The following is a 23,830-nucleotide window of genomic DNA, read 5'->3' on the forward strand; positions in this document are numbered from 1 at the left end:
TTCCCAGCACACCAGCTCTGAACCCCCTTCTGCCACCCCCAGCCTGCTCTGGGGAAAAAGGGGAAGGGACACGGAGGGGCAGCAACGGCAAAAGGAGGGGGAGGACGCGTGGCCAGCCCCACATCCCCTGCATTCCTCACCCCGTAAGCCCCCCTACTCACGGTGCCCACTGAGCGGGCGTTCCAGCACAGCCCTATCCCCCCTGCCCGGTGGAGTGGTCACCCACTTTGATGCACATCCGTCACCTCTGATTCACGCAGCATCAGCTGCATCATAATAGCACGGCCGGGTTTAAGAGGTCCCCCTATGCTCCCCTTCACACAGCACCAGGCCACGAGCGGGGCCTTGGGGTGCTGTGCATGCCAGCGGGGGGCACGGGGAGTCCCTGGGTGCTGCGATGCTGTTGTGGAGTTGCTGGGGGTTGACCTGAGGCTGACTGGTCCCGGCTCGTAGGAGGACATGGAGGAGTTTTTGCTTGCCAATGGCTACCAGCTTGGCAAGACCATTGGGGAGGGAACTTACTCCAAAGTGAAGGAGGCCTTATCCCTAAAGCATCAGAAGAAAGTGGCAATTAAAATAATTGATAAGAAGGAAGGCCCAGAAGGTAAGAGGTGGCCCCGAAGGGACTCCAGGCTGAGGCACCACCCCTCCTTGAGGACTTCCCATTCCTGCCAGAAAATAAGTTTCCCAAACTTTCCACCTAAGCGCAGTTTGGCCGGATGCTGACCCCCAGAGGAGCAGCCGGGGGCCGTGACCCAACGATTATTTAACTGGCTGCTCCTGCAACTGCAGGGAGGGCCAAGTGCAGGCAGAACCCAGCACCCCCTCTGAACGAGCATCCTGGGGGGAAGGTTCAGTTCCCCACAAGGAATTAAGCACCCACGGTGCGCCCTTCCCTCCCTCTACCCATCCCCGTGGCCTCAGCCGGGAGAGGTGCAGGGCATCAGCAGCTCGAGGATGGCCCCAGCCCTGCTCTGTGAGTAATTTTGCCTCCTCTCCTGACAGAATTTATTCAGAGATTCCTGCCCCGGGAGCTCCAGATCGTCGGGTGCTTGGACCACAAGAACATCATCCGGGTGTACGAGATGCTGGAGTCCGCAGAGGGGAAGATCTACCTGGTGATGGAGCTGGCGGAGGACGGGGACATCTTCGACTGCGTGCTGCGCGAGGGTCCCCTGCCCGAGCGCCGTGCCAGGGCGCTCTTTCGCCAGCTGGTCGAGGCCATCCGCTACTGCCACGGCTGCGGGGTGGCTCACCGCGACCTCAAGTGCGAGAACGCCCTGCTGCAGGGCCGCACGGTCAAGCTGACGGACTTCGGCTTCGCCAAGCTGCTCCCCAGGGGCCGCCGGGAGCTGAGCCGCACCTTCTGCGGCAGCACGGCCTACGCGGCGCCCGAGGTGCTGCAGGGGGTGCCCCACGACAGCCGCAAGGGCGACGTCTGGAGCTTGGGCGTCATCCTCTACGTCCTGCTGTGCGCCCGCTTGCCCTTCGACGACACCAACATCCCCCAGATGCTGTGCCAGCAGCAGAAAGGAGTCTCCCTGCCCAGGCACCTGGGGGTCTCCAGGGAGTGCCAGGACCTCCTGAAAAGGCTCCTGGAGCCAGATATGATCATGAGGCCCTCGGTGGAGGGGGTCAGCAGGCACCCCTGGCTGGCGAACCCCTGAGAAGTGCCCGCTCTGCCCTCCCCCAATGGGACAGATTGCTTCTAAAATGACGATAAATTTGGATGTCAGTGTTTACCATCTATGCAGCCTCCTGGGTGCCCTGCCAGGCCTCTGGCTGGCAGAGACAGGGCCTGGTTCGTATCTGGATGCTTTTACCTGCTCCCTCAAAGCCCTCAGTGGCAGGGAGCAGGGCAGACGCAGCAAGCTCCACACAAGCCCCACACAGTCTGGGGCAGTGTTTGCATGTGGGGGGGCACAGGGATGTGCAGCACGGGGGCCAGGAGGATGTACAACACTTGGGGTCATGTGGATAGGCAGCAGGGCACCCCGGCTGTGGGCACCCCAGCTGCCCAGACACCTCTGCTTGTCCTCATTCCTCTCCCCTTCACGCCCCCAGCTAAGTGAACCTCCCTTAGGGTAGGTAGGAGGAAAGGGAAGAGAGATTTAAAGCAGTTGGCTCCCTCAAGGCAGCTCTCCCCACCCCGCCGGCAAAGGAAAGGAGGACACAAGCAGCAACTCTGTAGAATTCCTTTAATTGCTGTTAACTGCAAGTCTGTAAAAGGTTTGGAGAAAGTCATTGTTACAAAACTACCAGCTGTTAGAAGTGTTCCTGGTTTTTGCCCCAGCTAGAAAAGGCTCAGGGAGATGCGGAATAGTTCAGAACAGAGAATATTGCACAGACAACCCCATGGTTAATTTGACAAAAGAAAAACAAAACAAAATGACACAGATGAGAGCACTGCACCCTGAAGCTCTGCTGCTGGGCCAGGGATGCCGCTGTGACTCATGCCTTCAGCCTGCTGCCCCAACCCCTCGGCAGAAACCTTCCACCACAAGGGCTTCTGCTACTTGAGCCCACCCCAGGGCGAAGCTGCAGCAGGTTTCAGAGGCTCTGCTGTGTACCAGCAGCTCAGGCCCGGGACCCCACACACAGGTTGTGCAGCACAGACAAGAGCTCGTGTAAGGGCCTGAAGTCGGTGCTGCTACCAAGCCACCCAGGGGAGCAGCTGCATTTGAGAATCTCCCCAACGGCGAGGAGAAAAAAAGAATTAAAAATAAAATCAAGTCTTCCAAGTGTACCTAGGCTAATGCTATCCAGAAACAGAAGGAAAGCCCCAGCTCACATGGAGCAGCCCTGCAAGGGGCAGAAGGACAACGGTAGCACATATAAAACCACCACCCAAAAGGCCAAAAAACAGCAGCGTGGGCTCTGCCCCTTTAGGATAACTTCGTGTTAGTGACCCCCACTGAGGAGCACCTCGTGGCACCACGAGGGAGCTGCCTGCAGAGGCCGTGGGACCGAAGGAAGCGTTGCAAGCAGTCACAGGGGGCTGGGTGAGGGAAACCAGGTGAGCGCAGGGAAGTTTGTGACCCTGGTGCGGCTGGAAGGCGAGGAGGGCAGACACACCAAGAGGAGCCATCTGTGCTCGGATGCTTCTGCCTCTCCCCGGGCTGGGAGGAGGCTGAGCCTTGGCACCACAGCGTGTTGAAGCCGTCAGTGGCCCACACCGGGGCTTCACAAGGGCACTGCAGCACAAGGTTTCACTCCCAAGCTGACCCAAATCACTGGCTGCCCAGAAGGGCTCAGTGAGAGCAAGCCACAAAAATCTCTGCTTGGAGAATTGAATGAGAAGTACCTAGAATGCAGTAGAGGAAGGCAGCACAGCTGGTCTAGCTGTGAAGGGGAAAGCATCAAGCCCTGGCTCTCAGAGGAGCTGTTGCTCTTGCCGCAGCAAAGAGGAGTTCCCATCAGAAAAGGCTTCCAAGACAAAAAGCCAGGCAGAAGCTCAGGGTTTGGCAGGGAGTTTGGCTCCTTCCAGAACAGCCCAGCGCTGGGCCAAAGCCACAAACCAACTGCCTTTTTTGTGGCAACGAGTGAAAAAGCAAATGGGGCTTCTCCTGCAGCATCTCCAGCCCCCGGCCATTCCCCACGTGGGGGCTTTCTCTGGGGACAGCCTGACCAGCAGCACAGAGAAGTGAGCGAGTGGGAGCAGCACCCAAGATCCTTTGAACTGCTGTACCATCGATTACACACACACACACACACACACAAGCAAACACTCAGCCAACAGGCAATTCGGCAGCACCAAGCAATCCTGCCGGGTGCCCGAGTGCCTGCTCACCCCAGGGACCCCTCCCTGCATCGCATCTGCCTCCACCCGACACCTTTGGGGCAGTCAGTTTTGGCCTCGCCAGCCTCTAGGACCTACCGAGATGAACTCCCTAGCAGCTACGTGTACGAGCAAATTCCTGCTTCCTTCTCCTCCTCCAGGTCTGAAGGGGTCATTTGAGATGCCCACAGGATTTAGCAGGAACGAAATTCCTCCAGCCAGGAACTGCGATCCCCAGCACAGTTACACACAAAGGAACAGCCGGTCCGTGATTTAATTCACATTTGATGGTGGAAATGAGCCTGTGACACACTGGAAGAAGGTGGTTTATTCCCAGTCTTCCCACTCTTCATCTTCAAGCTGCAAACAAGAAGAACATCTCTGTTGTTTCTGTAACTCAGACGTCTATTGACAAATCCTCCTGCCCAGGGCACCCGAGCTGGTGCAAAGCCTGACGTATCCACTCACTCCCACACCCACACAGCAGAGATTTCCTTGCTGCGCTCCGCCTGCGCAACCTGCACACTCAGCCCTCTTTAAGCACGTCCATCCTTCTTTAAGCACGAAAACCCTTTCTCTGCTCTAGCTAATCCCCATGCTGAGCTCCCAAGCAAAGCCCGTGTCCTCAAAGAGGGAGCGACACCTTGAGAAGCCGCCTGTGAGCTGCTTGAGGCAGGCACCTGCCTGCTGTGGTGCTGTCCTTCAGGCCAGCAGCAGCCACATCCGCACATCCTGCAGCAGGGCTGACACTGAGGGCTTGGCCCTTTTGCTCTGTGGTCTCTCCCTGCCTGGCTTCGGGCCCAGGGGAAGCACCCAGGAAGGGCAGAGCGCTGCAGCATCACCCCAAGGAGCTGATGAAATGCCGACGCCTTCCCCGAGCAGCCTTCTCGCTCGGCTGAGCGAGCGCCTCCCCTGCACTCACCTCCCCAGAGGCTTCCACCTTGGACAGCACCAGCTGCACCTCCTCTTCAGTCATGTCCAGATCAAAGTCCTTCTCCCAGTCCTCGCTGATATCCGTGCTGGAGCCTGTAAGCACAAACACCACGCCAGAGCCATCAGGGCTGTGCGTGCTCTCCAGACACCCCGGCCAACGCAGGAGCCGCCCGAGCAGGCCCACGAAGCGCTCACGGGGCTCAGCTCCAACGCACCCTGCCCGAGGAGGGAGAACCTCCCCCGCTCCCAGCAGCTCCCTGCCAGGTGTGGGACGCACTGAGCTGCGTTTCTGTGCCAGCTGTTTCTGAGGGCTGCTCCCCCGGGCGCAGGACAAGTGGGAGAGGCGGGTGCTAGAACACGTTCTCCTCTGGGCTGGGAGAACTGGGACAGGTCACGCCTCACTCACACACAAAACGCAGCAGGTAAGGAGTGACAGTGACAGATATGGGGACTGCCACAGTCAAAACAGAAGGCACAACCTCCCGGGGCAGAGGGATGCTCCTTGGGGTGACAGGCAGAGGGAGGGAAACCCACCCCCTGCACAGAGCACAGCCACGGCACCGCTGGCCCCACACACGCACCTTTCTTGCCGTTGTTGGAGGGGGTGGACTTCCCACTGTCCGAGTTCAGCTCAAAGATCCGTAGATCCGTTGGTCCCTCCTCTTTCAGAGTCTCTGTCCTGCCCTGGGCTCTGCTCTCCACCTCTCTGGGCTCTGTAACAGCCGGCTGCTCGGAGGATGCTGCGGGCTCCCGGGCAGGTGCAGGAGGATGCCCAGGTTCTGGGGGCTTTGGCAGAGAGCTCGGCTCTTCCGAAGTGGCTTCCAGCAGCCTCTGGGAGAGGTCTCTGGCCCCGTCTGGTTGTGCTCCAGTCTGTAGCTGTGCGGCAGGCACAGAGGCAGGGTTTGCAATCTGAGTCACAAGGGAGATGCTCTCACTGCTCTCGGAGGGGCTCCCCTCTGCTGGGGCCAGCTCAGGAGGGAGGACAGCCCAGCCTTCCTCTGAGGGACCCTTGCGAGAAGCGGGGTGGCTTCCCTCCGGGGCTGCAGGGGCAGCTGCTTTCTCTGCTGCTTCTGGAAATTTCACGTTTGCACAAGGCAGGGGGGACATCCCCAAGAGCTCCTCTGTAGGAAGGCAGAAGAGAAGCAAGAGATGTTTCAGCGAGCACGGCAGCAGCTGGGCCAGGAGCTGGACGTGGGGGAGCGAGGAGCAGCCACCACCCTCCCGAACTCAGGGTGCCGAGGTCTGCACGAGCCCACCCTCAGGCCCCCACCCCCTGACCCACCTTCATCCTCTTCCCAGCCTGGCTCCTCCCGGTGAATGCTCTGCTCCGCGCGCTGCTTCAGAGCCTCCCTCCGGGCTTCATCCTGCAGGGAGCTCAGCATCAGCAGCTGCTCGCGGCCCCGGTCCCTTCACCCCCCAGGCACAGCGAGGACAAGGACCCAGGAATAACAGCCCAGAGCCCTGCCCTTCCAGGAAAAGGAACCTTCTGCCTCTTGGGCCTGCCTCACAGAGCTCCTTGCCTGGCGTGCCCACCCGCAGGGGGAACACCCACCCCGACCTACCTGCTCCAGGCGATGCAATTTGTAGAAGTAGCGCTGCCAGAACTCAGAGTGGGAAACAGCCACGGGGACCTGGGAGCAACACAGGGATCACGGCGTGAGGGAGGGCTGTGGCTGCTGCCTCACCCCTCTCTCCCCCTGAACTTCACAGGCACCACTGCAACCTGTGTAAGGCAGGTGGTTTTACCACTTGCACCACTGCGCCAGTTTGCCATAAACCAGCTCCTTACCATTTTAGTGTACAGAGCCCGTATGGAAGGGCTGGTTGCCAGCAGCTCCGCGATCTCCCCTTTCTTCTCCTCCAGGTGAAATTGGGAGAGCCAGGCCTCGAGGAGCTCAGCAGGGCCTGGGAAGGAGAGGCACTGAGATAATTTTTGGCACAAGCAAGGCACAAAAAGTTTCAGGAAGTTTTCTCAGATAGGTGCTCCAGAGCAGACCAGCTGGGATGAGCAAAGGGCAGGCGAGGGAAGGCAGGAGCACAGCAAGACACAGCCCTGACGAGCACACCTCCTCCTTAAGGCCTCAAACCCCACACGACAGGCAGGAGGGGATTTGCAAGCAGGACGCAGTCAAAGCAGAGAAATCAGGGAGGGGAGGAGCAGCAGCTTCAAGCCCCGAGCAGCCAAAGCCCCGAGGGGTGCCTGCATTCCCCCCACCCACTGCATGCTCCCCGTCCCCAGAGGGAGCTGCTCCTCGCTGCTGCAAGAGAAACCCCAAAGCCCCACACGAGGCTCAGCACGCAGAGGGACGGACACCAATCTCACAGCAACGACTGCGAGGGACACACAGGGCCCTGCAGGGTGGGTCCTCTGCCAGCAGTACCAGCAGTAGGGGTGGTGGAACCCACAGCAGGCTCCCAGCCCAGCCTGGTCCCGATGGCAGCAGGGCAGGGCTGCTGGTGACAGGCTGTAGGTGATGGGGATGCCCCACAGCCCCCACAACAACCCCCCCCAGGCTCTCGGCAGCACTGCCGTGCCCATACCATCGGGTTCGTTGCAGTAGGTGGCTGGGTCTGACTGGAGGCTGTAGAGGCGAGCCTGGAGAGAGGAGAACACACGGGGAAGAGGAGTCAGTGGAGGGGCAGCAGCGGGGTTGGGAAGACGAGGTGCAGTGCTGGGGAAAAGCTCTGAGACAGGGCACTCACCTTCGCGCTGTCGTAGGGTTCTGTGGTCCCCGTGGGGGTTGCCATCAACGTTATGACATCGCAGTCGATGGTTTTGTCCGGCGAGGGGGCAAATGTGTCTGAGATGACGCCCAGGAAGTCAGAAATCCCCTTCCTCACCTTTTCAGTCGCACCTGAGGAACCTTCTGCCCTCTTGAAGGAGAGAAGCAGCACAGTGTAAGTAACAGGACAAATCTGTCCATTCGGGGTGTGTTCTTTTCAGGAAGGATTTTTCTCCCTTCAAAGCGTGCTAACAATGCAGCCACATGTCCAGGCTGTACAAAGGGTGTGGTGCTACTGGTCCGACTGGAAGCTCTTCACGAGAGGTTGGTTGGGAAAGGAGCCGAGGCTTTGAGGGGAAAAGCAGCCAGGCTCAAGGCCTGGCACAGCAACAGCTCTGCAGGGCTAAAGAGGGCAGCTCGGGCAAAGGTCCGATATGACACGATGGTGACGCTGCCAGGAGCCAGAAAAGCACTGGTCACCTTCCCACGCTCATTCCCAGAGGTTCCTCACCACCACATGGAAATCCCACACAGGGCTCAGAATCGGATCTGCACAGGAACAAAGCCTGAAACCCACAGCCCGTGTTTGTATCTCGGGGTCTGTTTGAAGGATCGTGCCTTCAGTGCCAGCTGTGGCCGTGTCCCTTTCACCCCATCCTGCAGCACCCAGCTCTCGCCCTCCTCTACTCACTGCCAGTTTGTCCTTGACCACGCTGGCCGTAGCAGCGATCGTGCAGGCCGTGTCATGCTGCACTACTTGGGTGAACTCGGCCAGGTCCCGCTTCATGAACTCCAGAGCTTCTGAGGACTGCAAGAAGAGAACAGACAGATCATCTGCCTGCTGTGGCTCTCCAGCAGAGCCACGGTCGCTCTGACGTTTACACAGCTGACACCCCGAGAGCCCTCGGCACAACTCGTGCGATGGGCAGGGCTGCGGTGAGCAGGGTAACGGCGGGACGCAGCCGTCCCCAAAACCCAGAACGGCATTTTTTATGTTAAAAACCGAAATCGAGGTGTTTTGGAAAGCCTTGTTTGGAGCGTTACGTAGCGTAACGACCACGAGCAGCGCTGTCACGCAGGAAGTTACACAGCACCGGGCAATGCTGCTCGGCTGCTCCTCCCAGCTCCCGATCCCGGTGCCCCCCGGCCGGCTCCCGGTGCCCCCCCCCCGGTGCCCAGCCCCGTACCTTGTCCCTGACGGCCTGGAAGCTCTGCTGCAGCCAGCCCCGCCACCAGCCCGCCTCCTCCCTGCCGGGAAAGGACGAGAGTCAAGGGGGGGGCCTGGGCCGGGCCCCACCGCACGGCACCGGCACGGAACGGAGCCCGGCTCGGTCCCCGGAGCCCAGCCCCACACCGGATCCCAGCCCGGTGCCCGGTTCCCGAACCCCAGCCCGGTACCGACGCCCAGACCCCAACGCATCCTAGCCCGGGCCCGGTCCCCAGATCCTGAATCCCAGCCCGGTGCCGGTCCCGGTCCCGGCCCCGCCGCTCACCCGTCCGCCATCTCGGCGGCGTGACGTCACCACTATTTACCGACCCCTCACCCCGCAGCCCCGGGGCGGGGCGGGGCTCCCGGCGTCGTCACTTCCGGCGGGCGGGAGGGGAGGGGAGGGGGCGGCACCGGCACCGGCACCGGCACCGGGAGCGGCACCGGGAGGAGCTGGGCCGGGCGGGGCGGGGCGGGGGCTCGGGCTCTGGTGGGGAAGCCCTGGGGAGGGAGGTGTGAGGGGCGGGGGGGGGAGGACCGGGTGGGGTGCTCCCGGTGCCCCCCCGGTGCCCTCCCGGTGCCCTCCGGTGACGGCGCCGGCGCCGGCGCCGTCCCCGTCCCCGTCCCCGTCCCGCCCGCAGCCATGGAGGTGCAGTCGTACTACGCCAAGCTGCTGGGGGAGCTGAACGAGCAGCGCAAGCGGGACTTCTTCTGCGACTGCAGCATCATCGTGGAGGGGCGCATCTTCAAGGCGCACAAGAACATCCTCTTCGCCAACAGCGGCTACTTCCGCGCGCTGCTCATCCACTACATCCAGGACAGCGGGCGGCACAGCACCGCGTCCCTCGACATCGTCACCTCCGAGGCCTTCTCCGTCATCCTGGATTTCCTCTACTCGGGGAAGCTGGATCTGTGCGGGGAGAACGTCATCGAGGTGATGTCGGCGGCCAGCTACCTGCAGATGACCGACGTGGTGAACTTCTGCAAGGCCTACATCAGGTCGTCCTTGGATATCTGCAGGAAGATAGAGAGGGAGGCCGCCTTCTACCAGGCCGACAGCGGGAGCGGGGGCTCCGCGAGGGAGGGCCCCTCGTACGGCTCCAAGAGCCAGGGCTCTGCCCCCGCCTCGTCCCTGCAGGACAAGGAGAGGGTGGGGGGCTGTCAGCGAGACCCCCCCTGCGGGGAGTGCAGCGGCTGCCACCCCCTGGAGCTCGTGGTGAGGGACCCGGTGAGCAGCGACTCCCCGGAGGACGTCAATTCCTCGCTGCCCAAGGGGGTGGAACCCAAGGTGGAGTTCGACTCGGATGAGGTGGAGGTGGAGGTGGGTGAGCGGCTGCAGCAGTACCCGACCCCGCTGTCCCTGGAGCAGATGGACGAGGGGCTGCACGGCGGGCAGGCGATGGACCTGGCCTGCAACAATTACCACATGAAGCAGTTCCTGGAGGCTCTGCTGCGCAACAGCTCGGCTCAGAGGAAGGACGACGTGGTTCATCACTTCGTCCGGGGCTTTGAGGGTAGGCCAGAGGATGCGGGGGTAGCCATGAGCTCCATGATGGACATTCACAGCGACTGGTATGGTGAGGACGCAGGTGAGAGGACTCGAGGGCGTAGGCAGGGTGCTTGGTGAGGAAACCGCCTAGTTGTGCGACCTCCTTTGTTACTTTCTTGTTGAGGAGTGTGTTGCTGAATATTATGCCGTAGCGAAATAAACGATTGTTGTGGACTTCCAAAGAAAGCTGTACTCCTTTATTCAGTGCAGCACCTGGGAGGTAAGTATTTCTGTAGGGTTCACAGTCTGAAACTGATCCTGGAGCTTGGTGTTGGTGACGCTGCTTTAATAAATGGTCTCATTTGGGATCCTGCTGAATGGCAGGTGAATTTAAAACACTAAAGCTATGAGAGGAAGTTTCTTTTTTAAAAGTGCAATTGGCAAGTTAAGTTGGGCTGCTCCGAGAGGGACATACAGACCAGAATTAGCTTATTCTGCTGGAGCTCCTACCAGCTAATCGGCTGCAGGATCAGTCTGCTTGCCGTTCCTTTGACCTTCAGAAAGGCAGAACTTGGTGTTGTTCAATGCTGTGATGCCTAGAATGTCCTTAAGAGCGTGGAGAGCTTTAAACTCTGTGGTACTGCATAAAGACGAGACTTAACTTTTGCTTCCAGAGGCAGACTCGGTTTTCGTCTGCTGATCGCCAGAGGTGCTGCTGCTTTCACAAGCCCTGTGCCTGCTGCAATGTCTCCCAGCAGCAGTGTCAGGGGCCTGGAGCAGAAGGTGGTTGTGTCCATGTGCATTTCTCCTGCAATGGACACGAAGGCATTTTTATCTGCTTACAGTCATGTTGGTGCACAGCTTACCTCATCCAAACTGCCTTACGAAGAAGGGAGGCGACCGATACACACTGCAAGTGATGTCACTTGAGGACATGACAAATGGGATAATGGTGCGGGCAGCAGAAAGGGAATCTTCCACCAAGTATTCGTCTCTAAATAGCAAGCTCACATTTGTGTTACTTCCTGCTCAAATATGCAAGTGTGATCTTAAAGCCAATAAAAACAATACCTTCTCTCACTGTTCTTAGAGAACAAATCTAGTAAAATCAATAATCTGCTTCTACAGTCACCAAAAGACTAAAGTTACCAGAAGAGAGCACCATCACCAGCTCATGTCTATTTCTGACATGTAGTGAGGTGAGAGCATCTAATACCAAAACTTTGCTTACTTTTTCTCCTCTTAAGGTCTTTGGATTGTTAATGTTTCATTAAAAATTAAACGCTTCTAGGATTTGATAGTGAACATCAGGTGTTAGTGGCAACATATTACAAATGTTAACGCTAGGTGTGCTTTAAATAGGAGGAGGGGGAAAAAAACATCTTGCATTCAGCTATGTTTCTCTGCTTAAACCGAGCATCATAAGCAGTTGGTAGGATGGAGATGCCTCTTCTCAGCTTTTAGTGCTCCTGCTGCCTTCAGCATTTTCACAAGACACCAGGGCTGACAAAAATAAAAGATAAAAGAATGGTGTGCTCATGAATTCAAGCTGACAGATGAGAAATGCCACTTCCTTCCGAGTGTATGTGCTCCAGTCATCCTGGTCCCCCTCAGCCGATGGAGGGTCGACGCCACCCCTAGAGTCTGGAAGCAAGGCAGGTCCAGCTGTTTTTCTTTCTGTAATTGGAGGTCTTGATGCCCAGGAGGGACCAGCAGTACCTCACAGAGGTACAAAGCTGGGCAAGATGAATTTCACTTGATGGCTACATGTTGATATTAAACACACTTTTTTTTTTTTTTTTGAGACTGAGTTGGGCAAACCTCAGAGGAATGTTCTACAGTCTTACCTAAATTGGTGTAATTATTAAAGAGTTCAAGGCTGAATATACAAAGACTTTTTTGAATCAGTACCAATGTACCAATCAGTATCAATGTTAGAGAAACCTAATCCTTTAAGGTAACAACTAAGCCTCCATGCTGCAAGGGCAGCTCACATCTGGGCTGACACTGAAAATCTTGGCAATACCCATGTTTACGTAAAACAGGATCTTCAAATTTAATTCTCCATTTTTGCATCTGACTTGATAAATTATATATTTGCATGCACATGGTGTGATTTTAGTAAAATTTTGTCAGCAAGAACATTGGAATCCTTCATCCTGTTGTTTCTGATAGGCTAACGTAGGAACAAACATATTTTCAGATGGGTCCCGTGTACCTAAATTTGTGCATTGTAAAAGTGTATGGGAAACAGTGCGCTGCTACCTGTTATTCGTGGTAAGATTTTAGTTTTTAATGCTGTTTAATAAGGGTATATATATATACCTTTATATATATATATTATACCCTTTATATATATGTATAAAGATTTTCTATGGCTGAGACAGTGCAGTGCACTAAAATCAACTCACTTAGCCATGTAAATATAAGCAAGCTGATTTTCAAGAGACATGATCATCTCCAGCTGCATTAACAGGTTTTGAGATTGCGCAACCTACAGAAATTCCAGGTAAGCCAAACGCAAAAAGAGTGGAAAATGCAATTAATTTGACTCAGATTTGCAGCAAGGACAAGAAGCCGACATACCTGATGTTGCAGAGCTGCCTAATCTAATGCACTGTGTTCTTTTTCAAAAGGAGACGTGTTAGTTGTGCCCATCAAGCTTCACAAATGTCCGTTCTGTCCCTACACGGCCAAGCAGAAAGGAATACTGAAGCGGCACATTCGCTCTCACACAGGTGAGAGACCCTACCCCTGTGAGACCTGTGGGAAGCGTTTCACCCGGCAGGAACACCTTCGGAGTCACGCTTTAAGTGTAAGTTTGAAAGATGATCATGAAATTTGAAAAGCAGACTGTTTTATTGTTTCCTGATTGTATTTCCCAAAATATCTTGCACACAGTGATTGCTGCCAACTCAGATAAACTTTGCTAATAATAAGTTTAAGCAACTGATGTTTGGTTCAGCAGTAGTTACGTAGTCCCAAATCTTTGTCTCTGGCAGCGTGGTGGGGTCACCTGCCCCTTAGCTTAGATGTTCTACATGTGCCAACCAGCACCCTAAAACCAGCTAAAGCTAAGAAGCCAGATTGCCTTTTTATCACAGTATTTTATTTTTAACCTCAGGTGCATCGATCGAACAAGCCAATTATCTGCAAAGGTTGCAGGAGAACATTCACGAGTAGCCTGTCTCAAGGATTGCGACGCTTTGGCTTGTGTGACAGCTGCACTTGTGTGACCACTACGCACGACGACTCGATGCCCATTAACCTCAGCCTGATGGAACCTTCCTCAGAGGGCCAGGAGAAGGGTGACACGGATAACGACTGGCCCATATATGTGGAGTCCGGGGAGGAAAACGATCCAGCTGATGATGATGATGCTGATGCTGATGACAAGCAGGAGATCCACAGGAGTTTATCAGATCGAGAAACACTTATGTAGCAGTGGGAGGAGAGGGGGAGGACTGAAGGTCTCTCTCTGCCAGTGGCTGCTTTGCAACAGAAAACTGTGTTAGTGAGGCTGAGCTGTTTTTTTTGTTTTTTTTTTTTTAATTATTATTATTCCATTTTTTAACTGAAGAATGGGGAGAAATAGAGTTTTTAATACTTTTAAGTTTTCAGTGCTGTGCACCAGAATTCTGTGAAGAATCTTCTGTCTGGGCTTCACAGAGGTTTTACTTGAGCAATCTCCAGTTGTGTCTCTGCTTCCTAGTTTTGAGGAAGAGGCAACATTTTGTAGGCGGAACATCTGTTGTTTTGATAACAGGTTTCTTCAAATAATATTGGCGTGGTCCTTAATCCCTGATCTGGAAGGGGCACCGTCTTCTCTCTGAAGATTAGATTTGAAGAAATGTAGTTTTCATCCATTACCATGGACTTTTCTAAACTAGGTTGTGATCCTTCTGTATTAGGATGGTATTATCTAAGCTGTAAACCTTAAGTGTTTTTGTAGACTTGCGTTGACCTGGAAACCAGGGCAAACAAACCAGAATAACAAAAATATGCTGCTGCTGAAAGTGTAGAAAGTAAGAATAAATATATTTCACACATCCTTAATTGCAGGTATTTAGAGAACAAGTTTCTCTTTCTGAATTGTTTTTGCTACATCTTCCTCTTTCAAGAGCTTGGACTACAGATTTTCGGATGTATCTTCAATGTCATTTAGACATTAGTAGTCTGTGCTTAAGAAACATTAAGCACACGTTATGGTGTCTAGTGTCTTGGTCTCTCAGTTTAGACTAAGTGAACGGTCCAATTCTCAACTTTTTACAGTAGAAGCGAAAAGCTATCAGTCAGGTTACTTGGGAATTGTAGTAGATTAAATAATCACTTGTGAATGTGAGTCCTCAGCTGATGTAGCTGAGGAGTAGTTAAATACGTATACATGAGCTATGCATACGAAACAGCCCTGTATACCCTTTTTGAAGCAATTGGGTGGGAAATCTCAGAATTTTTTACTAGCCTCTTTGTATGCAAATCCTTTTTCTTTTCCTCTATTTTCCTTTAGTCTTTGGCAGTCTTTCTCATGGTTGATATTGCTGTGCGAATTTATACAAGTGTCGTGGTTTTGTTTGTTTTTGTTTTTTAAACTCCAATGTAGACCTCCTGTATCACAGCTGGGGTAGATAAAGGTTGGCTTTCAAAGGAGGTGAGATTTTTACCTTTCCAGATAAAACTGAGTTGATGTAAGCTATCCAAAATCAATCTGGGAAACTTCAGAAGAAAACAACACCAAACAGAAGGCTTGTTTGGTTATGGGTAACTTACTGCTCCTTAAAGAGGAGATCGAACTGCAAGATACTGTGAAGTAAGACTTTTAATGTTTCTTTACTGTGTTGTTTGTGTTTAATGAAAATGCAAATCATACCTGAGTCTTTCTAGCTGAGTAAGTGTAGATCTGGGATCTGGCTACAGAGACTGTAACCAGATGCAGCTGACAAAGTAGGAGCAGTTCCTCCCACTTTACACTAAAAACCTCAAGGAACACTGTTGCTACATTTATTTTTTGTAACTCAAACTGATTAAGCTTGCAGTATTTCCTATTCCATATCATCAGTAAATTTGTGTTTGTAATAGCTGAACACAGCTCACAGCGACAGGCAGAAAAATCTCACTGGGACAAGACAAAAAATCCAGGGCTCTGTAGTCCCTAGTCATGTAACTTAGGACCATCAGAGACAACTTGTGTAGGTGCCAGATATGGACCTGAGCTCCTCTGAAAATCCAGCTGTAGTTTTGGGTCCTACACACTTCTGAAAAACTGAACAAGCCATGGCCTTGTAAATTGTGCTAGCACGTTTGAAAATGCCACCTCTAGCCTACTGGCACTAATCTTTTGGACTGCTACTCTATTTTTTGTTGTGTGCAGACAGCTTCAGAGAGTGTTTTTTTCTGAATCCGATTACCTGATGTCGGGAGGACTTGTGTGTGTGAGAACACTGAAAAAGTTGCAATATCTGCATGTGTTAGGAGACTAGCTCACTAATGAGAGTGGGGTGAGAATGTAAATAGGGATCCACAATGATATTTAGTGACCAGGCATCCCGATCTAGCGTGAAGATGCCAAATTACTGTAAATATTGGTAGAGGCCACTAGACATGGAGTATCAGCTGAGCATGTTTGGGCTAATGCGCTGCAATTAAACTGTCAGAAGATTTAGCTTACCACATGGCTGAGCTGTGCTGAGGTGCAGGCTAGCTGACTCTGAAGCTGTGAAGACATTCAGAGCAGGGGAAATTAACCTCGCGAAAGTCTGTACTGAGAGCTGCAGGAACGACTGCGGAGATCTCAGCAACTTTACTTCAACCTGCTTCCTTTGGTCTTAGAGATTATTCTTGTGTGTCTTGTGCATAGAGGATGGAGCTGTGTGAAGGTCCGTGTAACACTGGGGAGGGTGGGGGGTGTGCCATTCACAGTCCAGATGGAAGGTGACCACCAAAATCGATGTTTCCTGTTGATCCATCATATTGTGCTACTTTGTTTTCAGTGCGGTCCTTCAGCTTTTGTATTTGGTAGAAGAGGATGTAGTTTATCCACATTCTTGTGACCAGATGTTCATGTAAATGTTTGCTGTGCTTTTCCTCCTAGTTTTTGATGTTTTTCCTGAAATCTTCCATTGTAAATCCAGCCTCTACAAGCTTTGAGAAAATGATGTAGCTGTTATAAGATATTCACATGGTGCTTAATGAAGAATAGAAAATAATGTTTTTAAGAAACTTATTTCTAATATAATCTCTTTCTCAAAGTTTTTTAAAGGCCATGCAGGCTCCATATTTTGAAGTCTTAGCTCTATGTAATTGACTTTGTCTAGGAGTATATGTTCTAGTATACTTTTGCACATAATCGCACTGTATTTCTCTAAAGGAATACATGCTGCACTGGTATTCATGGTGCATTTAACCTCTTGGTGCAAGACCTTGTAAATCTTCCAAATGTGCTCATTTAATTTACTGATGTTTTGTAAGGCAGTTTCATAACTGGAGTCCTTTAGTCTAGTTTAAGTGACGAATTCTTATAAACCCAACCTTACTTGTAGAAGTGACTTAACTATATTTGTGGATCTTAGAGCATTCCGGAGTTTTTTGACTGTCTAGAAAATAAAACTCTCTGAGAGGGTTGCTTTGATTTTTATTTTTTTTTAACCGTTCAAAAGTTGACTTGGTAAACCTGAGTGTGTCTAGATTAAGGCTCACATTTCAACTTTTGGGAGATAAAAATGAACATATCCATTTCTGCTAACATACACTGCGCAAGCAAAAAAGAGATTCTTGGTAGGAAAGGATTAAAAGGATGCTGTCCACTCAAAACCCAGCCAACTGGGATTTATTAGAAGATCTTTTATATTATTAATATTGATTTTGTTTTCTTACCAGTTCTCATAGTTTTATAGCCATCGTGATTTTTTAAAACCTTTTTAAAGCTTTTCTTTTTTTATGTTGGGCAAGAAAAATCCATGCAACTGGGAAGCAGTCACAGATGCTAGCTAGAAAAAAATCTTGGCAAATGCCTACAATAAAACGAATGGGGAATTTTTATTTTATTTTTTTCCTAGATCACCATGCAAGAATATTGGATATTTCACATATGGACTTTTTAAAACCTGTTTGTACAGACTCTATTTAAAATCTGTATTTATCTGTTGATTTAGAGTATCTTGAATCAATGAAAAATGTAATAACCTCCACTTTCTTTTCACTGTTTTAATTCAAACAATGAAATCTGATCACTTTTATTTTATTGGGATCTTTTTCTGTTGTAGTTGAAGGAGTTTTTAATACAAGACAGACATCTTTTGTTGGTTGATAATAGCTATTGGTAGCTAAAACAGCTATTTCTAGTTCACAAAAAGTTTGGAATACCTCAATTTTTTGGAGACTGGGAGGATTCTTCTCTCCTCTTGTGTGAAACTGTAAGCTAGAGTACGCACTAAACTAAACAATAGTTTAGTTTGATGAGAAAGACAAATGCCAGGGAGTGAAAAGTGAAAGAAGGGACCAGCATCTGGTGCTCTGGTTCCACAGGTATTTGGGATCAAAAGTCTATGTAGGTCTTCATAGTGTGTTACAAAAGACAGCTTTGCAGTGTTCACAGACAATTCAGAGTACGGTGCAAACCCAGAAGACCCTTCCAGATTTAATAAGTGGACGTTTTTTGCACATCAGTAACAGAGAAGTTCCAATGACATTTATCACAAGCTGCCAGGTCTGCCAGCGTACCTGTCCTGCTGTCGAGCTCTCTGCCAGTGTATGTATCAGGGTGGAAGAGAGAAAAAGAAATTAAACCAAAGTTGAGAGTTAATGTACACCCCCACCGTATAGAAAATTTACCCTTTTTAAGGGGTGGGGATCAAATCTTTAAGTGCTTTTTGTAACTTTTTTTCTACAGTGGTGCATTACTGAATTTGTCCTTACTGTATGTTAAATATATGTACTATATATGTTTATATTGTTGTATGTAGTCTGGTTCTTTTATAGTTAAAGAACATAAAGTATTAAATATTAATCTCATAGTAAGTGCGTTGTTTTCTCCATTTTCCACGAAAAGGGAGGACACTAGTTTAAAAAATCTCACAAGATTACTATTGAGTCTTCTAACGGGAAATGTAATTTAGTGTAGATTTGGTAGGGTTTCTTTAGAGAGGAGGGGAGGGAGTGGGATTCAGCAGGGCCATGCAAACACTACACAGAAACCATTTCTACACTCCCAGGATTTGCAGTTACTATTTTAAGGGATGGATGCAGTGAAAGGTAACAGGTACCCAGGCTATCCTAAGTGAGGGATTTCCAATGCTCCTTAGTGTAAATCTGTCAGCTCCCCCCCTCCCCACCGCTAGGGCACCACGGGCTCCGGGGGACAGAGGGACGACGTTCAGAGCTGTGTAGGAGGTTTCTTCCCTTGCTCAGCACTAAAGCTTTGATGTGCCGGGGCAGGAGGAATCCAAGGGACAAGAAAGAGGGAGGACACACTCATCCCTGCCTTTGTTTGCCTGGCCCCGAGGGCCCGGTTTGGTGAAAGGATTCTTTCAGCTGTAAATGTGTCTTTTCTGGGCAAAGGTGGGTGTGGGAGAAGGAAAGCAGCCTTGAGGGTAGGGCAATCAAGCGAGTTGAGAGGCTGCCAGTGAACTTGCTAATGAGTCGGGGAGAATTAATTGTTCAGATCAAGGTCTAAGTCATCAACGTAGATGAGCTGTACAGGAATATGCTCACAACTTCAGGTGTTACGGGAAGCTGGGTTGAAGGTAAGAATACACCCAACAATTCTCAGTTATTGGTACAGAAGTTGGGTTTCCAGCATAGATGAAGCCACTGACACCCTAGGCTGAGATGCTGGCGGAGCTGCAGCCTCTGTTAGCACCGCAGTCGAATTTGGGGCTTTTCCCAAGCTGAGAACTTTGGTTAGAGGACAGCCTGCTCAGGCAATATTAGGCCTACTGCAGACGGGAGATTCCTCCCCATGCTAAACAAATTAGGAAAAGTAATATGACTTCCTTGGCATTTTGAGAAATTAAGTGACCTCCTAGCGACCTGGAGGCTGACCAAGCCTTTGTGTTTGTAGTGGAAGACAACAAGGAAGCAGCTAGGGATCTTCATGAAGAAAGCTGAACTACAGAAACCACAGAAACTGAACACAGAAATCACTACTGGCTTAGTCACGTGGAGAACTGGTGATAGTCAAGTGATACTGAGGCAAGTGAACTAAGGTGAAATGCAGGTATTAGCTAGCAGCATATTAAATGAAAATCATAATCTCCTCCTTAATTGATTTCTGGAGTCTTAGCTATGGTTCCCCTATCTCCAGACTGTGTCTGCGTAATTTAGAAGCTCCTTCATTAAGGCTGGGACGGACGTGGCCTTATCTGTTATCTGTATACTTTGTATTTCGCAAGGTGTTACAGCCTGGAACACTGGAAAGTTTCCTGAGATGGAATGATGAATAACTCAGCTATGAACTAAAAATACTGTATTTTTGCATCACACAAATTTCTCAAAAGCTTTTGAATAGGCAGATGTTCTCAGAAATGTAGTTTGACGCTGCAGAAAGAGCCTCCTGCCAGCACTGGGATAAGTCCGGAGGTGTTATCAAAGCCCAGGTGCTGGGTCCCCAGGGTGTGGTGACACCCGGCCTGCAACAGGAAGCGTAGCAGCACACCAGATAGTGCCCATAAAAACAAGCAGCAGCAAGCGCCAAGTGGGACTTTGACTGGAACTGCAGCTGGATTGCAAAACTTGGGATCTGCCTCGGTCAGGGACACCTCCACCACCATCTGCCTCCTCTGAGGGCTGAGCAAGTAAGCTGTTCTTGCTGCTAGAAACTGTAGATAGTAATAAGCCATGCTGATTGCTAATTTTTTAGTGTGATAATAAAGCTCTAATTATACCCGCAGTCCTGTGGCTGGTCCTTATTCTACCAGGGACCCCTAAAGGAACCTGCTCGTTGGGCGATACACTGTTTTTAAAGCAACTATTTTTGCAAGAGCATGGATTAAAATTCCTGCTGTTCACATCTTCTCATTAAATGCATTTTACATGCAGGAAAAAAAAAGAGAAAGAAAGCGAGCAACTAATTAATTCCCCAAGTATGGTAAATTTCTGATTGCATAAAAAATATCCAGCTATTTCTTGCATGGCAGAAAGACAAAATAAATTGTGTATACTTTAGCCCAAGGTTATATGTAATCTTACTTGTATTTAAAAATAAAAACCGGAGTAAATTCATATTACTTTACTCACACACTTGAGAAAAATCCATTACCATTCCATCCAATCCAATCCAACAAGTTAATCTTGTGAATCAGTACATGTCTCCTTTAACTATGGTATGTCAGTTGTTCTGGTCTACACTCTTGAATTTTCTTTGGCAAGAAATATCATGATATACCTAAAGTCAGAAAACATCCCATAACTGAAATATGTGATTTCCCTGAAATATTTGTGTTACAGAAAAAATCTTTTAACTGCTGCAACTGTTAACTATACTTTCACACTTGGTTACCAAAACCCAAATAAAACAATGCACAGTCTATGTTAATAATTTTTGTATCAGCTCCAACAACACTGCCCTTTAAGTCATTTCTAAGTTATTTTCTAAAATGCAGACTATCAGTCTTGTACCTGAAGCACTCCTCCTCCTGCTGCCATGAGCAGCACCTCCTCTGCATAGTTGCTGAGTTTATTTCCATTGGATAAACTCTCTGAGCAATATCTCAATTTCAAGTGGAACTTGGTTAAATACAGCATCTCTAAAATTTAGAAGTGCAAAGCGCTAGATTAAACAACTGCCCTTCTAAAATCAGTGTATTGTTTTTGATGTGTTATTGTGCAAAACAGGATGAAATTAGTCCCTCTGTATGACAAAACCAACAGTCTGTTCCCTGGCTGTTCTTAACTGCCACAAGCAGCCTCCTTGGCGAGGTTTCTGAAGTATTCTGAGTAAAGCACTTGCAACACCTTTAAAAATTCTAATTAATCTACTCTAGATATCACTGCATTTTTTTCTACCTTTAAAATTCTGTTACCTCTTTCTAGCAGATGGAGAACCCTTGAGCTCCCACTGATATTGATACGAACTGCCAAGCTCAGCACTCTCTGGTACACAAGTGAAAGTACCTAGTAAATGAAAAGTCAGCTAAGTCAAACAGAACGAATACCTACAGAGTGTTCTTTTCAGAAGGAAGTTTTCAGCAGATGAAGAACTGAAAAAATACATAGGATGTTACATATAAAGTGGTGCTACTTAGCTGAACTGATAGGCAAGTACATTATTAGTAGCCAGGAGCAAGCTTCCAGTGGCTTTAGGAAGTCAGGGCTAGCAGAGGGATAATTAACACAAGGGCAGCTGCGAGAGCTCCTCTGACCCATTGTCTTGTTCACAAGAGCAGACGAAAGCAGTTACTCCATGGAAGAGTAAGAGAAGCAAACAGCAACACTTCTACCTCAATCTCCTCCAGCCTCCTCCAGTTTATGACTTGGCGGCTTCCAAAGGCACGGGCACTTCTGCATGGAACTCTCAGGTCTGTCTGTGACCACGTCTGGTACACCCCTGCACCACTCACCAACACTTCACATCCACAACAGCCTAGGGCAAGAAGTTCCAGTGCCTAATCGCACGTTATGTGAAGAACCACATCCTTCGGCTTGACCTGCCAGCTTCATTCGCTGTCACCTGACTCTCTTAGCAGAATAAGCAGTGAACAACCAACCCCTATTGATCCTGCCATGATTTTAGAGATTTCCATGGATCTCACCTGATTATTTTTTTTTATTTTACTCGTTTGGATACCTCACACTCAGACATTTGTACAAAGCTCTGGCACACTTATATCATTTCTCCTCTCCCTCTCTGAACAATGACAGGTTCCCACATACATTCCTTAAGGTGAGTGACACCAGGGTTGCAAACAGAGTTCAACATGCTCTATTAATAGAGAAGCTGGTAAGAATCGAGAAGCTGGGTACGGGAGTTGTGTTGGGTTATCCTGAAAAGGGAACGATGAGCACAAAGAGGGCTGCTAACGATCCTCTGGGCTGGCTTTGGGATCAGTTCAGCCCAGTTCAGTACACGGTTCTGACTCGAATGTAAAAGCAAGATGGATTGTGTGACATTTGCAGTTGACACTGATCAGAGATGACTAAGAACCAGCAATGTAGCATGGCTGGAAAGGGCTGGTCAGTTGTAGGTACATAGTTTCAAATGTTTCCAGTTGATAATTAACACCATTGTCCAGTGGACTGAAAAGATTCATGCAAAAATACTGTGTAAATTCCAACACTTTCTCATGTTCAAGAATGATTAATTTAAGCTGGTCAGCACAGAATGGAGTCTTGGACAAGCAAATGGGTCTCATGAAAGGTTTTAAAAGCGTGGCCTGCATATAAAAATGTGAGAGGAGATGGAATTTACAAGACAACAGATGTTGATTAAAAAGGCAGTATTAAGATGATGAAAAATATTGTTACAAGATAAAGGGATATAAATTGAATATGAATGCATGATATATGGGGAGAACGTTTCTAACTATCAGAGGAAAAAGTCTTTAGATATCTTTCTGCTTTTTCTATAGTGGGGAAAGGAACGTAAATTGTTTCAAGATGGAATGTCTTAACTTTATGGAAGGGAGGGCTAAAAGGACACAAAGGATACAGTGAAAACAGAATGGCTCACATGGGAAAACAAATATTTATGACAAATAACTGGGGTGACAAGACAGAAGAGAAAAGACCCTGGCGGTAAGAAGAGGAAGGAGAAAGATACCAAACTTCCAGTGAGAGAAGTTAAGAGGTTTAAGTAGTAGGATTTCAGACATTATGCATTTTTCTTCCCCAGAAGGTAACTGAGATACGAGAACATAAGATATTGCATCTCCTCTTAAGTAATCCGCAGGCACCTTAAAGAAGGATTTGGGTCACCAGGACCCCTGCTACACATAAAGCTGCGAGAAGGAAGCATCTAGGGCATCGCATCCCCTCCTGGGCAGCATGTGGGTGTGGGAAGAGGAAAGCAGCCCAGACTGCGGGGCGAGCAGGCGGAGGGAGCTGCTGGGCTGCGCCTGCATTCGGTGCGTTGCCCCTTTAATTGTGTCCCCAGCCCTCGGGCGTCTCTGTCCAACGCCCACGTCAGCAAATACCTTTTGTTTCTCTCACGTTCGGGCTGCCAGGGCTCGGGGCTGCGCGACCAGCACGGCGCCGTGAGCCGCAGCGAGCCCCGAGCGGGGGCCGGGACCCCGCATCCTCCGCCTGCTCCTCCCGGCCGAGCGGCAGCCGCCCGCGGAACCCAGCCGGTGAGTGGCGGCTGCGCAGCCCCGCTCTTGGGCTCGGGCTCGGAGCGGGCGCCGGGGCCGGGGCAGCCCGGGGCGGGCTGCGGCGAGGGACGTCGGGGGCTCCGGGGCGCCGGGAGCCGGCGGCAGCGGGGGGCGGCCGGGCTGCGGAGCGGCGGGGAGAGCGGCGCGGGCGCCATTTGCAGCCCCGGGCGCGGCTGGAAGGAGCCGGGCGCGGCAACAAAGGGCTGCGCGGGAGCGGGCGGCGGGTGCGCGGCGAGAGGGGCCGCGCGGGGCGGGCTGGGGCGCTGCCAGCGCGGGGCGGCCGCGGGCAGCGGCAGCGGGGCCGCGCCGGGCACCGGGCGGCGGGCGGCGGGGAGCGCCCGAGGCGCCGGCTGAGCGGGAGCCGGGGCTCCGGTGGGGCGAGCGGCTCGGGGGGGCTGCGGG

The 23,830-nt window shown here is 50.8% G+C and overlaps 3 protein-coding genes across 3 annotated transcripts; 2 read left to right on the forward strand and 1 right to left on the reverse strand.

The window, feature by feature from the left end:
• Positions 1-459: 459 nt before the first annotated feature.
• TSSK3 (testis specific serine kinase 3) lies at positions 460-1,667 on the forward strand. The gene is made up of 2 exons (XM_032202419.1): positions 460-604; positions 1,006-1,667. The coding sequence occupies exons 1-2, from the start codon at positions 460-462 to the stop codon at positions 1,665-1,667; spliced, it is 807 nt and encodes a 268-aa protein (XP_032058310.1).
• A 2,191-nt stretch (positions 1,668-3,858) lies between these two features.
• BSDC1 (BSD domain containing 1) lies at positions 3,859-8,972 on the reverse strand. Its single transcript, XM_032202392.1, has 11 exons — positions 8,928-8,972; positions 8,622-8,682; positions 8,126-8,242; positions 7,415-7,585; positions 7,253-7,307; positions 6,501-6,616; positions 6,274-6,342; positions 5,994-6,075; positions 5,293-5,832; positions 4,701-4,804; positions 3,859-4,138 (listed from the first exon to the last, which is right to left on the reverse strand). The coding sequence occupies exons 1-11, from the start codon at positions 8,936-8,938 to the stop codon at positions 4,106-4,108; spliced, it is 1,359 nt and encodes a 452-aa protein (XP_032058283.1). The 5' UTR covers positions 8,939-8,972; the 3' UTR covers positions 3,859-4,105.
• A 247-nt stretch (positions 8,973-9,219) lies between these two features.
• ZBTB8B (zinc finger and BTB domain containing 8B) lies at positions 9,220-13,656 on the forward strand. The gene is made up of 3 exons (XM_032202449.1): positions 9,220-10,230; positions 12,767-12,945; positions 13,255-13,656. The coding sequence occupies exons 1-3, from the start codon at positions 9,285-9,287 to the stop codon at positions 13,570-13,572; spliced, it is 1,443 nt and encodes a 480-aa protein (XP_032058340.1). The 5' UTR covers positions 9,220-9,284; the 3' UTR covers positions 13,573-13,656.
• The last annotated feature ends 10,174 nt before the right edge of the window (positions 13,657-23,830 follow it).

The sequence above is a fragment of the Aythya fuligula genome, chromosome 23 (genome assembly GCF_009819795.1).
Source record: "Aythya fuligula isolate bAytFul2 chromosome 23, bAytFul2.pri, whole genome shotgun sequence".
Classification (NCBI taxonomy): Eukaryota; Metazoa; Chordata; class Aves; order Anseriformes; family Anatidae; genus Aythya; species Aythya fuligula.

Excerpts from the sequence above, each read along its gene's own strand:
- TSSK3 (XM_032202419.1), top strand. The coding sequence starts at position 460 with ATGGAGGAGTTTTTGCTTGCCAATGGCTACCAGCTTGGCAAGACCATT. Across the intron at positions 605-1,005 it reads TAAGAAGGAAGGCCCAGAAG|AATTTATTCAGAGATTCCTG; the intron begins GTAAGAGGTGGC and ends CTCTCCTGACAG.
- BSDC1 (XM_032202392.1), bottom strand. Across the intron at positions 7,586-8,125 it reads TGGTCAAGGACAAACTGGCA|AGGGCAGAAGGTTCCTCAGG; the intron begins GTGAGTAGAGGA and ends CTCTCCTTCAAG. Across the intron at positions 4,805-5,292 it reads CTCCAACAACGGCAAGAAAG|GCTCCAGCACGGATATCAGC; the intron begins GTGCGTGTGTGG and ends TTGTGCTTACAG.
- ZBTB8B (XM_032202449.1), top strand. The coding sequence starts at position 9,285 with ATGGAGGTGCAGTCGTACTACGCCAAGCTGCTGGGGGAGCTGAACGAG. Across the intron at positions 10,231-12,766 it reads CTGGTATGGTGAGGACGCAG|GAGACGTGTTAGTTGTGCCC; the intron begins GTGAGAGGACTC and ends CTTTTTCAAAAG. Across the intron at positions 12,946-13,254 it reads TTCGGAGTCACGCTTTAAGT|GTGCATCGATCGAACAAGCC; the intron begins GTAAGTTTGAAA and ends TTTTAACCTCAG.